At 44.6% G+C, this 16637-nt stretch overlaps 1 protein-coding gene across 1 annotated transcript; it reads left to right on the top strand.

Annotated features, from left to right (window-relative positions):
- The first annotated feature begins 985 nt into the window (after positions 1-985).
- On the top strand, positions 986-16316 carry LOC146181572 (cholecystokinin receptor type A-like). Its single transcript, XM_084576600.1, has 5 exons — positions 986-2820; positions 3673-3796; positions 12170-12390; positions 12946-13081; positions 13513-16316. Exons 1-5 carry the CDS (start codon positions 2288-2290, stop codon positions 13912-13914), a joined length of 1416 nt encoding a protein of 471 aa, XP_084432726.1. The 5' UTR covers positions 986-2287; the 3' UTR covers positions 13915-16316.
- The last annotated feature ends 321 nt before the right edge of the window (positions 16317-16637 follow it).

The raw sequence follows: 16637 nt of genomic DNA, 5'->3' as shown, positions 1-16637 counted from the left end.
TGAAGGGGGAGAGTAGCAGCGCCATTTTTAATTGCCGATATATCCGGTGTTAATGAAGCTACCTGAAAAATCCTTGCGACGAATTGACTTGTGAGAGAGCATATATCTCTCGACTGATTTGCTTTGCCTCATTTTAGGCATTTCATAGCTTCATTAACGGCCTTGTGGGCAGTCCCCTCCCCCCCTCCCCCCCGCTGGAAGTTAAAGCCTTTGAATTGTTTTCCTCTTTCTACTCAGTTTAAGATTTGTTATCATGCACGAACTATAACGATGTGACACCAACTGGTGGACGTGTCCCCAATGGCAATTTGTTTTTTAAAAGCTATGTCGTATGGCGCTGCAACGAGCAATATGTGTGAAAGGGTTCGTAAGCCGTTTCCTTTTTTGTTAGTTTTTAAAACTACCTGTTTCCCGATTATTCATCCGTTAGTTGATCGTCTCACCTCAAGCCTTATTTTTCAGGTCTCATACATACAGCTTTAAATAAATCATTGTAGTTCCAAGCAAGCTCACTGTCAGTGCTCGAACGTAATGGTTAGCTAACGCATTGAGGATATAATTTTTCTGTCAACTTGCGGAAATATTGTGTCCTTTGTCTTAAATGCAATATTAGTTTGGGCTAAAAATAAAATTTACGACATCAATATTACTAAGCAATCGAATTTTTATGGGGATAACTAGGTTATAAAACAGTTTCTAGATATTTCTGCAGATAACAACCAAAGCAGAAACGCCCAACCTGCATAAGAACTTACGTGAAGCGTTTTGTGTCTGGCTAAAGTTTCGTGCCTCCAAATGAAGTCCTCTTGCTCTTTCCAGCAAAACTTCATTACTGATGGGTAGCGGAAAGACCAGTCGCGACTGGTAATCCTACTGTCGTAAGAGCGAGTTCGCCAAAAAAAAAAAATTGCTGTCGAGCTCAATGAAAACAATTTAAAATAACGTTTCCGCTTTTGTTCCTTTTTTATGCAGGTACTCAATTACGAGAAGAACGGAACTCGAAGCTGTGCGCAAGAATTTGAAAGGTGTGCTTCGGACAGTTCCTGTTCATCACTTCACGACCGTGTCGTAAAAGGCTGCAGGGAGCAAGACGCTCACTGACTGGAACGAGACGCCAAAAAAGATGATGACACGGTCGAGCCATATGCAGCCAATGTAGGCCGGTACTTGAGCTGACTGACGGGCCTAGAGCTTTCTCCGCAAAATAAGATCAGCTTCACAAACGATCCAGCGAAATAGTCTGCTTCGAACATAGTCAGGTCCATTAGTTAGGAACTCTTGATGTGTAAACGTGATTTCGAAAAAGCAAGCCTGAAGGCGACACGGTCTGTCTAAGAACTTCTCCATACAGTTTAAAAAATTTGACATTCAGGTCTGTTAAAAAGTAAAGGAAGTTCACATCTGCCAAAAGTAGTTTTCAGGAACTAACCTGCCTTCCTAACCGACTTTCAATTCATCTATATTACGTCTTTGCGCGTGAACAGGAGCAGGTTTTATGGAACAAAACCTTACTGGCAAGGGCCTTTATTGAATTTTACACTCATTTCTGTCGGCTTGAAATCCAAAGTTACCTAATAAAAGGAACAATATCTAACAAAAATCTAAGAGAAGCAACACTTGAAAGTTGTGGCATTTCAGGCACTCATATAAACAGGAAATGCGAAATTTCAAAATCTTGAATATTTCCCGTTCTCAATGTACTGACAGACGCGTTAGGTCACACCGGTAAATATGCAACTGTCGAACTCTTAAACTTAAAATACCGAAGCTTTGAAAGTTTGCGAAGAAAGCGCACAACGAATCCTATTTATGAACAATGGCTTCTAGAGGTGGCTTACGAAACGCGAAACTGTACTCAAATATCAAATAACAGCTTGACATATTTCAAGTACATTTAGTGCTAGCAGCGAAAGGCGCCGATACTCGCTGCTGCTAGTAATAACCAAACAAAAGTCAGCTTTCTTCACTAGAAAGTCATTGACATGTAGACTGCGGTAAAGTTGTCTTTTAAATCGATCTGGAACCTCGCAGTAAAAAAATATCACGGCGCGATATTTTTCCTCGTAAGATGGTGAATTATAACCAGCAGCCCTTCTTGAGCTCTGCAAGTAAAATAAGCAGTCAGTAATTTAGGTGAGGCCCGTCAGTGTCTTCAGTTTTCAATCTGACAGCTGTTCATACACAGTTCACTAAAGGTACGAGAGGTACGCTTCAGGCCGGCAATACACGCTAGCTCACTTTACTTAAGTACTCTGCTGAGAAGCGTACACAAAAAAAATCATTTCGAATGTTTGTTCCGTGGCCACCGTCCACAATGGAAGCCCCCGTTACTGAGGACTGTTTCACCGTTAACGATACGGCGATAGTGACGGACTGCGAGGGGCTTGGTCTGAACGACACCTGGCGAACGCCTTCACCGGAAGGAGGCGTTCAGTGGAACCTCAGCTCTCCCCAGTTGCCGCCCGACCATGTTTACTTCGAGTATCCCGAGGAGATGTTAGTGCCGTGGGTGATGAACGAGTACTTCTTCTTCATCGTGGTTACGTACTTGGTGACGTTCGCGATCGGTGTCAGTGGCAACCTGGTGGTGATCTCGGTGATGGCTGGTGACAAGAGTTCGAGGAACGTGACCAGTGTGTTCCTGGTGAGCCTGGCCGTGTCCGACCTCTTGCTGCTTACGATATGCGCACCTTTGGATGTCGCTCATTACTTTGTCGTGCGCTGGGACGCTACTGGAACGGTGTGCAAGCTAGCTGCCTACGCCGAGACAGTGTCAGCGTTCGCTTCAGTCCTCAACATGGTCGCTGTCACGCTCGAAAGGTAAGCGGTTCACTTTGCTATGGACGTCGCGAACAAGCTTCCACTTGAGATAAATGATTACTTCCCATAAGTTGTGATTTTTTATAGTAATTATTATGGAAAGTGTTGTTTCCGCTATGTGGCGTTCTTAAATTTTACCAGGTTGCGTGCAATAGTAAGTGTTACAATAATAAAAATTGGAATAATGAAATAAGCAATGTAATATATACATATATTTATATATATATATATATATATATATATATATATATATATATATATATATATATATACCGCTTTTTTACAAGGCTTAAATTGTTAGCGTACACGGCATTGCTTACTGGCAGCTTGTGTGGTTTGGGACTGAACGGTTTCAGGTTTGAGTCCTATGATGAAGTTTTGCATGCCAAATAAATTATGTTTAGATTGGAGTAAATAGAGTTATGCAATGCTAATAATTTGAGTTTTATGTTATTTATGTTTGATTTATTATTTTATTAACTTTCATTCAGCACATTACGTCATTTTTATACGTGCGAGGTCCCGAGCTAGGTCACGTGTATTTTACGTCAGAGCTTTCTTGACTAGTCCGTGTTAATGAAACAAATGTTTCTGTGGCACTGGAGGTTTGCTTTGACGCGCATTTTGGTCACTGACGCTTTCTTCGCGTATCTACGGCCGTCAGCATTATCCTGGTTTTCATAAAGACTCATGAGCGGCTGTAGGGTTCAGAAGCATAGAATCTCTTGACCAGTGAAAACCGGGACATTATCATCGCCCGCTATTTACTGGAAATCAGGACAATACCTCTACCCGACTATTGAAGACTTGAGGCGGAAGTGAAGGTTTCTACATTTATTCTTCTCTTCGCAGGTTTGTAGTCATTGTGTTTCCTATCCATTCCCGAACCGTGTGCACCATGAGTAACTGCAAGCGGCTCATGTGGGGCGTCTGGCTCGTCTCGCTGGTCGTTGCCCTGCCCATGCTTTTCGTCAAGGTAAGCGGCTACGTTACTGCGTCTATAGAGAAATTGTTTGGAAAATTGCAGTAATGATTAACGATTGTACGACATCTTCCAAAGTAATTAGGCTACGTGCTTTTTCTCGTTATTAGTATTCAAGTTACGTTTTCGCTTCTCTAAAAATTGAATTCTTTTTAAAGTGAGAATAATGCTTCGCTTCACTCTACTGGCATGCAGAGTTTGGGTGCTGTGATGTGTTTTCCAGCGTTAATGTGGGATGAAGAGGAAAACAAGATAGTTAACATTTACCGTTAACCGTCACGATCACTTGAAACACGTAGTTCAGTGTTCTGTTCCACATCGCGAATAAGTACTGTATCGCTTCCAGGCATTAAATTATATCCAGGAAGGCCAGCTTTTTCTTCTCTTTATATAACGCTACATCTTATTCGTTGTTATTTGATATGACGCCTCAAACGAAGATGGAAATGCATTGGAGGCATTGACTTCCAAATGAGGAGTGGAAGAGTTAATCGGAGAGGTTCCGTAGAGCCACAATTAAGTTTGTCAAGAGCGGAGAAGCGTTTCGCTCAGCTAGAAATAAAATAAAATTTTGGTAATGTTTCCTCAAAAAGCGCAGTGCATTTTTTCTTTTTTGACTAGTGTGGCTCGAGAACAAACGTTGTTTATCGCAAGTTTTGATGTCTTCTGTTCCGTCATAAACACGCAACCTACGTGTTTGGAGTGATATCTTACGCTTTACGTTCAATATATTGAAATATGCGGTCAATATATTTGGGTCACCAGGAGCAAATACATGCCTATTATTTTTGTATTGTGTATGTGTCTGTGTTTCGCTTAATACCTTGTTTATATGTCTGACAACCAATTAGCTCAACAGTTAACTGCCTTAAATCCTGTCTTATGAGTACTTTCTTTCGGGGAATACTAGACAGCCTACAAAATGGTAATGCTACCTAGAAATGTAAGACCAATCTCTAAGAAATAGTTCTTGAACGCATCTTTTGTGCATTGTAAGGGCTGTCGTGACGCTGGGGCTATGTCGACCCGGCCTTCACTTGGTAGCGTGCAGAGACTCGGGGTTGAAGTAGGATTGAATCTTCGAAGTTGGTGAAATATGTACAAGCAGGTTTAATGGCACTTTGAGAAACTTATTTACAAGATTATTTACAAGAATATTTACAAGAAAAAGAAGGGTACATCAGCAAAATGGCAAACGTTAAGAGTTCATAGCGAGAAGCGACTGGATGAGCCGTTTACCCAGGGCCCAGAGCGACATTTCGTGCTCTGCAACGTCCTTAAACCCCCCCCCTATGTCCAGCCCCTCTCTGAAGATGTTGACCAACCAAATCCAGGGCACGCCCCTCAGGTATCGGCATCCAATCGAACACATCACTGCACTGATGGTCTGAAGCATTGACTGGTCCGGCATTCATTCGTTGGGCGTGATCACTTGTTGGCGGGAAAAGCTTGGGAACGGCGAGGAGAGGAGGTACATTTCTATTCTTCAGCAAAGAAACCACAGGCTGGTTCTGACAAGGGGTTTTACTTCTCAGAAACCCGAGTGCACGTGGCGCCGCATAGGGCTCCCAACATTGTCCCTTTTCGACAATTGCAAATCTTTCCTGCATTCCTGGGAAATCACTTAATGGCTGTATGCGTCATGCTCCTTTCTTGTCCTGCACGTCAGCGGACATGTCACTCTGTCGTCTCCTTTGAAAAGTAGACATTCCTCACTGGACGATAGCCCTTCTCGACTGGAAGGGTGAACAAAAGAAAGCACTTCCTGCATTTCCCGCAGGGGGACGTTTCTTTGTGTTTTTCCAGACGTTCTCTTGACAGGGTCAATTTGGCATTTGCAGGTTGTCCACAAAGCAAAACAGGCTTACAAAACAGGATTCCTGGAAACAGGCTCACTTAGAGCCATTGGACCATCACCACATATTCACAATACTTTTCCATGCCCACAGGCGAACAATAGAGCGCGCAAATGCGGATGCTTGGTCGTAACAGCCTCCTCCCCCGCCAGAAGAGACTCGGAGGGCAGCAGCCGCAGCTGCTGCATGAAGAGACGACTTAATGGCCTGCACGTGAACGCTTGAAGCTCGCTGTTGCTTGTCGCGTTGTCTTGATTGTTGTAGGCCAAATTGCTCGAGCTGTCTGAAACTCAACCACATGTCCAAACAAGCACTCGGCTCCCGTCTGAAGAGACCAGGTTAAAAGAAAACTGCCATTGTTGTTCGAGAAAAGCCCACTCTCAAGACGTTCAGGACCCACGTATGCCTCGAAAACCAAACGTGCTGCTTTACATAGTCACATATATTCAAGCGCACGAAAAAAAACAGAAAAAAAAAAAAAAAAAAAAACTGATTATCAATTTGGATACATGGTGAGGAACATCTCGGACCGCTTAGAAAGAGCGGCTAAGCGCGTCCGCATTCCCATTTAACTTCCCCTTTTTGTATCTTATTTCAAAATTGTACTGCTGTAAAATCAAGCTCCACCTAAGAAGGCGACTGTTCTTCGATGTCGCAGTTTGCAGCCAAGCCAGGGGACAATGGTCCGTCTCTACGGTGAATTTGGCCCCTCCAAGATAGCACTTCAATTTTTGAATGGCCCATACAATGCAAGCGCACTCTTTCTCTGACGCGCAATAAGCCCTCTCTCTAGAACTCAGTTTTCTGCTCAAGTAGAGCACGGGGTGCTCATTACCGTCGTCATCTCTCTGGCAGAGAACAGCACCTAGCCCTCGATCACTGGCATCACACTGGACCGTGAATTCTCGGTCATAGTCTGGAGCTCGCAATACCGGACGGCTAATCAGCACAGCCTTCAGGTTTACGAAGGAGGCTTCCTTTTGTTCGTCCCAGACTACATTTGTCGGTTCTGTCTTGCGGAGAGCGTCGGTCAGAGGGCTAGCCAAAGCTGAATAGTTAGGGATGTAGTGATTGTAGTACCCAGTCAGACCTAGGAATGCTCGAATTTCCGTCTTCGTGCTCGGCCGCGGATAGTCTACTACCGCAGAAATCTTAATCTCGCTGGGTTTCCTGAAACCCTGACCTACATGGTGACCCAAGTAGTCCACGGTCGCCCTTGCCAGGCAACATTTCTCGGCCTTTACGGTTAGTCCAGCTTGACGCAAAAGGCTCAGTACAGCTCTTAGATGTACCATATGGTCCGCCCATGAGTCGGAAAAAACCGCAATGTCGTCTAAATAAGGCACCGCGAATGTTTCACACCCCTTTAAAACCCTATCCATGAGTCGGGAAAAACAAAATGGAGCATTTTTGAGCCCGAAACTCATCATTGTTGGCTGGTAGCTGCCCGTCGGAGTGACGAAAGCCGCGTATCTGCTGGCGCGTTCAGTGAGCGGTACTTGCCAGTATCCTCGAGTAAGGTCCAGCGTAGTCACATATGCCGCTCTACTGACCTGTTCTACTCTCTCCTCAATATTCGGAATAGGATACACTTGATCCCTGGTGAGAGAATTTAGCTTTTGGTAGTCTACCACAGGCCTAGGGTCTTTACCTGGAGCTTCTACTAAGATCATAGGCGAAGCATAATCGCTTTCCGAGGGTTTTATTACTCCTAATTCCAGCATGCGAGTTACTTCCCTATCCAGAATTTCTCTTTGCCTTGGAGAAAATCGGTAGCACCTTGATCGCACTGGCACGTCTGAAGTCAGCTCAATATCGTGCTCAGTCAAATCAGTCCTGCCTGGCCTGTCCACGAAGCAGGCCTCAAACTCTGTTATTATCTCGCCCAGATCGGACAGCTGGGATTTCTTTAGTTCTCCTCTCTGCTCCGTCTTTTTGAGAAGCTCCTGAACATTGCTTCCTTTTCCGCTGAGGCAAATCAATTTGTCCCCCATCTCCTCGGGAAGGTTTAACGTTAGATTTACCACGGCTTCCCTCTGCACATAAGGCTTCATAAGATTGCAATGATAAATGCGCACTGCTTTACGCCTATCGGGGATTTTCACTGCGTAGTTAGTGTCAGAAAGCTTTGCAACGACTTCAGCAGGTCCTTCCCACTGTACTTCGAGCTTATTCTTGGGATCATTGGCTTGCTCCATAGTTAAGTCCTCTCGGGTTCCACTTAAAAGTCTCGTGAGATTCCTAGACACTGGCGGCAAGACGTTATTCTCAAGAACGTCCTCATTCCGCGTCTCATCAAATTCACTTTCAAGTTGACTTATTTGAGATGCCTCGCTCTCAAAGTTTTCTGACCCGCTATCTTCCGCATTTACCACTGTTTTAACTGCCGTTTCCTCCGCTGTGGATTTTTCTGGAATGAGCAGTGTAGCTAGTTCTCGCGCCTTTGAACGTGTTAAGGCTTGCACAACTCTGTCTCCGAAAAGGATGCCCCTCTTTCGCAGCAGCATGTCCGATTTGTTGGAGAACAAATACGGATAGCACTTAGGAAGCTTTCCTGAAACGGCAGCCTCGGTTGTTAATTCGCCGAAAGGGCCCTCGATGACCACGTTCGCGATTGGCAAGCACACACTCTGTTCCTCCACTACCTGGCGGATCCACGCACACTGTCCTGTATAGTCGGAAGGCGACACATACGCCGGATGGACAACATCCATCGTTGCGGCCGAATCGCGCAGTACCTTGCAAGGCTTCCCGTTGACTACTAGGTCATGCAGGTAGGGTTCTAAAAGCTGCATATTTTCATCGCAGTCCCTGACATACGAGAAAGCAATCTTTTCTTTCCGGCAGTTGACGGCAATGTGACCCTGCTCATTACACCTAAAGCATGTGAGCGGCTTCCTAGCCTCAAGCTTATTCTTTGTGTTCTGCACGTTGGTCACTTCCCCACTTTTCTCACTGCCGTCCTTTCTAGGGAATTTGCCTGAAGAAACCTTCATTTCTTCGTTTCCAACTCTAGCAAAGTGCCTTTCCTGACGGTTTTTCACACTGAACTTGGGATTGCGGGGCCTATCCACTGCTGGGTTGCTGAATTGTCGGCGCGAAGCATACTCCTCAATAAGTTCGGCAGCTTCAGTTGCCGACTTAATTTCGCCTCGGTCCTGTAACCAATTTCTTTCTTTTTCTGGGAGGCAGTTATAAAACTGCTCCAAAAGAATTCGCTCGACTACAGCGTCCCTATCACTGTAGGAATCTGTGCTCTTTAGCCACTCGCCCAAATTTACTCTTAAATTGTACAGGAATTCAGGGTAACTCTCGTCCCTGGACTTAGTAGCGTTCCGAAAACGTTGTCTGAACGCCTCGGCGCTAAGCCTATACTTTCTCAGAAGGCAAGCTTTGACCTTCTCGTAGTTGTCCGCGTCCTCCTTGCTTAGCCGCGCGACAACCTCCGCTGCCTCGCAGGGCAGAACCGTCAATAATCTCTGAGACCAAGTGTCTCGCTGGAAGGACAGTTTTTCGCAGGTTCGCTCAAAGTTAGCCAGATACAGACCGATATCCCCTGATATCACATATGGCTGCATGTACTTTGACATCTTGAAATCTGCCTCCTTGTTGAGAAGAGGTACCGCTAGCTGGGGACAATTGCCCGACCTCTTGCTCAACTCTAGTTCTAATTTCCGGAGCTCAATTTTTTGGTCCAGCTTTTTTGCTTCTCTTTCACGCTTCTTTTCCTCTTTTTCCCGCTCACGTTCGCGCTCCCTTTCCTCTTTTTCCCTCTCAAGTTCACGCTCACGCCTCTTTTCCTCTTTTTCCCGCTCTTTCTGCTGTCTGAGCTGCTCCTTTTTTTGACCGATGAGGTTCCATGCTTCACTGAGCTCCTCATCATCGGTTCCCAGATCAGTGATTGCCTTTATAATCAAGGGTTTTCGTGCCAAACCACTTGTATCAATTCCCAATTCCTCACACAATTGCAACAGTTCCGGTTTCTGCAGCTTTTGTAGGTCCATGATCGCTCCGAGTGTCGGCTACTTCCAAAACAACAGTGCAAACTACCAAACCTAAAGGCGTTTCAACACTTTTTACCAGTTCTAAAATCTAACCCTGTTCTAGAACCTGGTCCACATCAGAAGAAAAGCCAAGCACTCACCCACACATGCGATCGATGTTCCGAGCTGCTTTCTTGTTGGCCGATTGTTGCTCCTGCTTGTTGCTTGAGATGCCACCTCCGATCACTAGATGTTGTGGCTTGCAGATTCTGATCCACCTCCAATCACCAGATGTTGTGGCTTGTAGATTCAGATCCCACCTCCAGTCATCAGATGTTGTGGCTTGTAGATTCAGATCCACCTCCAATCACCAGATGTTGTGGCTTGTAGATTCAGATCCCACCTCCAGTCATCAGATGTTGTGGCTTGTAGATTCAGATCCCAACGCTGGTCACCAGTTGTCGTGACGCTGGGGCTATGTCGACCCGGCCTTCACTTGGTAGCGTGCAGAGACTCGGGGTTGAAGTAGGATTGAATCTTCGAAGTTGGTGAAATATGTACAAGCAGGTTTAATGGCACTTTGAGAAACTTATTTACAAGATTATTTACAAGAATATTTACAAGAAAAAGAAGGGTACATCAGCAAAATGGCAAACGTTAAGAGTTCATAGCGAGAAGCGACTGGATGAGCCGTTTACCCAGGGCCCAGAGCGACATTTCGTGCTCTGCAACGTCCTTAAAACCCCCCCTATGTCCAGCCCCTCTCTGAAGATGTTGACCAACCAAATCCAGGGCACGCCCCTCAGGTATCGGCATCCAATCGAACACATCACTGCACTGATGGTCTGAAGCACTGACTGGTCCGGCATTCATTCGTTGGGCGTGATCACTTGTTGGCGGGAAAAGCTTGGGAACGGCGAGGAGAGGAGGTACATTTCTATTCTTCAGCAAAGAAACCACAGGCTGGTTCTGACAAGGGGTTTTACTTCTCAGAAACCCGAGTGCACGTGGCGCCGCATAGGGCTCCCAACATTGTCCCTTTTCGACAATTGCAAATCTTTCCTGCATTCCTGGGAAATCACTTAATGGCTGTATGCGTCATGCTCCTTTCTTGTCCTGCACGTCAGCGGACATGTCACTCTGTCGTCTCCTTTGAAAAGTAGACATTCCTCACTGGACGATAGCCCTTCTCGACTGGAAGGGTGAACAAAAGAAAGCACTTCCTGCTATTTCCCGCAGGGGGACGTTTCTTTGTGTTTTTCCAGACGTTCTCTTGACAGGGTCAATTTGGCATTTGCAGGTTGTCCACAAAGCAAAACAGGCTTACAAAACAGGATTCCTGGAAACAGGCTCACTTAGAGCCATTGGACCATCACCACATATTCACAATACTTTTCCATGCCCACAGGCGAACAATAGAGCGCGCAAATGCGGATGCTTGGTCGTAACAGGGCGCACAATTGCACACATATCTGCGCAGAGACGCCTATAGGCTTGGAGGTTTTCGGTATTTATTGACAAAAACGCACATCTTTGCTTCCTGTGCCATTTTTATTTCCCGTTCGAAGCGGAGAACAGTGCTCAAGAGCCAAATATTGTTATGTAGCTCTAGCTTACAAGGCATCCTACATTTTTTACATTGCATTATCTTTTAATAACCCTCTGCTACATCTCAAATATCATTTGATGCGGAGGACATCTATGTTTAACGTTTTGATGCCAGAGCAGAAATATATAGCACAGAATTTTTGAAACGCATCGAAAGCTTAGACCATTGTCATCAACATATGCATGACAGTCTTTAAGATATACCAAAGTTGGTTCACTATTGAGCGTGTTGTCGCAGAGAGAGGGGCTTAAGCCGAGCAAGCGCTTTGTAATGATCCAGCTCAAGCTACATAACCCCCTTGCGACAGCGACAGATATTTCAACCGCAGAAAATTTGTTTCAGTCGAGACAGTACCGGATACTTCTCGAAAAAAGCTGACGTTACAGAAAAACAAGAGGCCGGAAACACGATATTGTATGCCTATATTCAAGGAAAACAATCCTTAGCCTAGGCTTACGCTGATGCAGCCTTCAGAACTGGCATCTTCTGCAATGATAGATTTCTTAGCGCTTTGAAACAAATGTCGAAATAGGTTCCATTCCGGAGTGTAACGTGAGAAACCGCGACGTTGGTATCATTGGGTTTTTAACGCTATCACAAAATGCATCCCCAATATGTGCACTGTAAGAGGCACGAGAAACAAACAGAAGAATAACAGCCCACTCCGGGCACATCAGGAAATCTAGCGAGGAGAGAAAGAAGTGAAACTGATTTCTGCACCACCGGAAGCCCAATAAAAACACGAAATCCGTCGCTATCTTGGAACACAGAATGTACAGGGGAGAAAATAAACCCTTGCCTGTGTGACATACCATTTTCCTGTGTCATGTAGAACGTCGTTTTCTACCTTGAAAATCAGCATATATTTAAGAAAAAAATAAAGACCTTCACTTATATCATCTTTCGTTGTGTCGTGCAGAACGTCATCCAAACAACGTTCACAAACCTGAGGGTGAACGTGACCATCTATAGCTGTAAAGATGAGCACGACTGGCAGGGCCAGTCAGTCTCCTGGTACCGGTTGGTCACGCTCTTTGCCCTTCCTTCGGTGGTCATGATAGTCTGCTACTCGTGGGTCATTGTGGAGCTCTGGGTCAGCACCAAGACGATGGACCAGCTTACGCAGTCCGCCAAGTTCAGGTATGTAGAAGTATTATACTTGTAATAAGGGAGTAATTACTCATTGCATTCACCCAAGCGCAGCCATACGGCTACAAAGGAAAGCTATACAGCTTTCTCGAAGTATTATACTTGTTTTTCAACGAAGGAAATTATTTCAATTAAACATACCTTCAGGGGACGACTGTAGATACACAAATTGGTGTGCAACTACATACGAAGCGGCTATTGGTCAATAATGTTGTGTGCAATATTTTTATACGCTACAATATAGTAAACAGCTATGAGCACTCTAGAGAGGGAATGCGTGATTATATTTTTGCATGCATATTATGTCCCTTGGTGCGCACTAACTGCTAGTCCAGTCATAAGCAATTGTTAAAACATTCATATTTCCGACAGGTACGCATCATGTACAGGATCTAGGCTGAAAATTGCGTTGATTGTAGCGACGTTTGAAAGCTTGTTTCGGCGCCCAATATCTCTCAAACGTTCTTTCTAACAAACGTAGTACGTGTTCATGTGCGGAACAATTTACAAAATGTATGTTTTGAATAAGCTTTGTTCTTTTTGCAGCTATCAGTGCCAAGGACCCACGACCCCTAGGTTAGGATCGCTTCCTAGTCCGGCACCGCAACAACCAAACTGCAGACTGATCCTTCGTGGCCATGCCAACTCGGACATCAGGGACGTGAAAAAGGCTCGCCAGCAGGTATCGTCCTTATAGAACTGACGACCTTCACTTTTATTCTTGATATTCATAAATGAGTATTTCTTTTCTCATCAAGTATATTATGTCCAGGCATCCAAGGCAAACAAGAATCATTAGGAATCATCCTACCGCGGCGCAGAAAATTAGTAATTGTTAAATGTAGTGCTTTATTTCTATGTTTTATGCATTAAGCAATGTCCGACTTTAGCTCAGTTACCATCAAGCCGAAATTCATCAATAACGAGATCAAGTTTCTGGTATCAAATAAAAGTGGTAGGCACAAAATGTTTGTTTTTGTTTGTTTCGTCTTTCTACATTATTAAATTAAAATGAGTCTACCTTTACTTCACTGAACAGTTTAAAAATATAGTGCCATTGCATACTCTGAAGTGTGGAAATTCACTAAGTACAATGCATTTTCATCATTGCAGGTAATCAAGATGCTGATCCTCGTGGTGATCTTGTTCCTCCTGTGCTGGGGTCCACGGCTTGTCATGGAGATTGTGGTCAAGTGCTGTCTGAATGTTTTCAACCATGGCGTGTACGCGGTGCGGGTGCTCTTCTACCTGCTTCCCTTCGTGCACAGCTGCCTGAACCCCATCGTGTACTGCTTCATGTCCAGCAAGTTCCGGCGGCGCATGGTGCGCTGCTGCCATCGCACCTGTTTTTCCTCCCGCTGCCGCGTCAAGTCCGTCGCCGCCAACAAGCGCTGTTCGTCCAGAAATGGCACCACACGCCTCGGCTCGACGTACACTTTCACGTCTTACGCCACGTCGACGGTCGCCATACCATCGTCAATGACACCACTGCCGGGCGATCCACTTGCCTTGTGACAATCGCCCTGCCCGCCGCTGCACCAGCGCGGCGCTCTGCACTTGCAAGGCGGTGGTGGTGGTGTTAAAGGGGCCAAGAAGAAAGCTGCCCTACAGCAGCATCGCTGTAGGGATGCCACCATTGAAGACTTCCTGTAAACGCCTGAATCGAAACGTACATCTGCACTTGCGCCCATGTGGTATCCAAAACTGTATAGCTTAAAGTGTGGATCCGTAAGTGCTTCAGTGGAGGGTGGAGGTGCCCGTTTTGACATGCCAAGGTGTGTGTTCACTGTGGACAGAACGTGCTTCTGAATGAATCGAAGGATAAGACGAAAAAAACAACAACGGTGGAATGAACATTCGGAGCGATATGCGGGAAGCTTTCACCGTATCGTCGTGTGCGTATATAACAGCGGATCTTTGCTGGCCTCACAGGAGCGTTACGCTCAATTCACTGACTGCACTGCAAGAGAAATTCCTGCTGATGGAGACGAGAGATGGAAAAAAAGCTTGTGCTATATCACTGTCGTCATGAATGCGATGAGAACCATGATGATTGATCTTAAATTAACACAAAAAAAGTGTATAAGACGTTTTCAATATGTATTTATATCAGGAACAACACTGGGGTGGAATTAAGAATGTGTTTCTAAACACTTGCAGTGTGGTTTGATTCCTCATAAATGTATAGACAAGGTACAGTTCTTTAAATGGAAATATTTGCACCGGAGCTCGAAAAGAGCACAGCCTAAAGGGGCATCACTTGTAGACGACTTCTGATTGATGACGACGCCATTTTATTTGATTGCTCATTCGGAATTATATTAAAGCCTCTTCCGAGACCTCAGCACACGAGGCATAGATCCAAATCGTAACCGTTTTTTAAAGTCTACTTTTAAACTATTATTCGTTCCTAGTAGCTCTAGCAGCAGGTGCAGCCCCTGAGATTGCAGAGAAAGCTCAAGTCACCTGAGTTCGACGTGTAGGCCGCTTTTACACTGTCGCGTGTGAAATGTGGTTCTAGAAGGAATTGGCTGGCCTGCAAGTGTACTTGAGTGTTCGTGTTCCACTCGGCAATCTGAAGCTCATGTCCGAATCCATGGAAGAGCATGCTAGATTTCGCGTTTCAGTCTCAATTGCGAATATGAATTGAAACAGCTCATTTATATTCTTCTCCGGTTTCGCAAACCTTAACGCTGTGTTTTCGATTCCACATTCTAAAAGACCACCAGTATATCTTGTAGTTCCCGCTACACTGTTACTTGCGAGAAAAGGTTTTGTTTTCAGCCGGATGATTTTATAATTGTGCATTATTGAAGGTGCTGCTCGTTAAAGCGTTTTCACTGTGAACCTACCACACATGAATTTCATAGCGCGAAATCAAGTGTCAGTTTATTTAGTGATTTCTATTCCATTTTCTACATTTTTTTTCGGCAGGGCAGTATACGTGAGTGTGTGTGTGTGTATGTGCAAATTAGTGTCTGCATTGTACAATAATCATACCTTCAGTCGAAGCGAAACCTATTTTTAGGTTCATACCTGAGTGATCTATATTTATGGACCGTATTATGAACAAAAACCCTTAGAACCACGTGGCTTCGTCTTGCGTAGTTCTGCCTCCAGTTTTTAAGTACAGGTTGGAACGAGTGTTCATTAATGAGAACGCCGTCCATCACTCGAGGTTGTGTCCGGAAGGCAAATGAAAACTGCTGCGGATGTAAATGAATTCAATTTAAATGGACATGTCTCCTGTGTCACACGCGATGTTCTTGAATTGCTTGAGTGAAGAAAAGAAAAAAATATCGTTCCCCTCGTCTTCAGCATCTCGTGATCAACGTTTCTCACCCACTTGTCATGGTGCTGTTTACATGAATTGTTAATATTGTTACCTATTATATAACCTAAAGTAAATGAAATTGTTTCACTTTATTAAAATGTTGTAAGTTTATGATGAACTGTCACAAAATGAACATTAAGTTGTTTACTAAATGCTCAAATGCTAAATACTATACCGCGCCTGCTCAATTGCTTGATGCAGGTTTTATGGCCAACATGACAGCACGCCCGCGGTCTTTAGCTAGAAAGGATATCTAAAAATGTTGTTAGCCAAAAAGTTATGGTGGACTTGAACAACGTTTTCAAATTTCAACTAGTTGTTTTGAGCCTGTGCTTAGAATAAGATTAGGATAACGCTGAGAACTAAATACAAGGCCTGATTTGGACTCAACATGATTACATTCGGGATGGCGTGTCGAAGGAATGGAGAGGAATATAGTGCCAACATTTGTCACTGGTGTGGCTCTCTTATAAATCGTTGAGGAGGTGTGCGTTGTTTTGTTGCCTCCGCTCGTGTTAATGTCTGTCTTGTATCCCTACCCTCTCGTGTTTGCGATCCAAGTAAACAAGAATCAATAAATGAGCACCGCAAAGTACTGTCTGTGACTATTACGTAATGTCTGCAAAATTTCCGCACTTCAGTTGGATGGGTCTCAGTAATCGGTCCAACGGATGCCAAACTTCAACTTACTGTTCCTGGAGGCCAAGTACGATGAACATTTGAAAAAGCGTTACAGGTATGTTGTTTTATGTACATTAAGATCATTGCACTAACTTTAAAGCGAAAAACCGAGTAAGGTCTCAACAATAAACAGAACGCGTCTTTTTCTCTCCTGTTTAGGCCCCTAAGGGTAAAACGCTGCCGCTTGTCTTTAGATATTTTCAGCAGAAATTCTCCACGCATA

The sequence above is a fragment of the Amblyomma maculatum genome, chromosome 8 (genome assembly GCF_055883805.1).
Source record: "Amblyomma maculatum isolate TAMU_Amacu chromosome 8, ASM5588380v1, whole genome shotgun sequence".
NCBI classification, from domain to species: Eukaryota; Metazoa; Arthropoda; class Arachnida; order Ixodida; family Ixodidae; genus Amblyomma; species Amblyomma maculatum.
The sequence above is the reverse complement of the archived record's forward strand: the minus strand, read 5'-3'. Positions and strand labels throughout refer to the sequence as shown.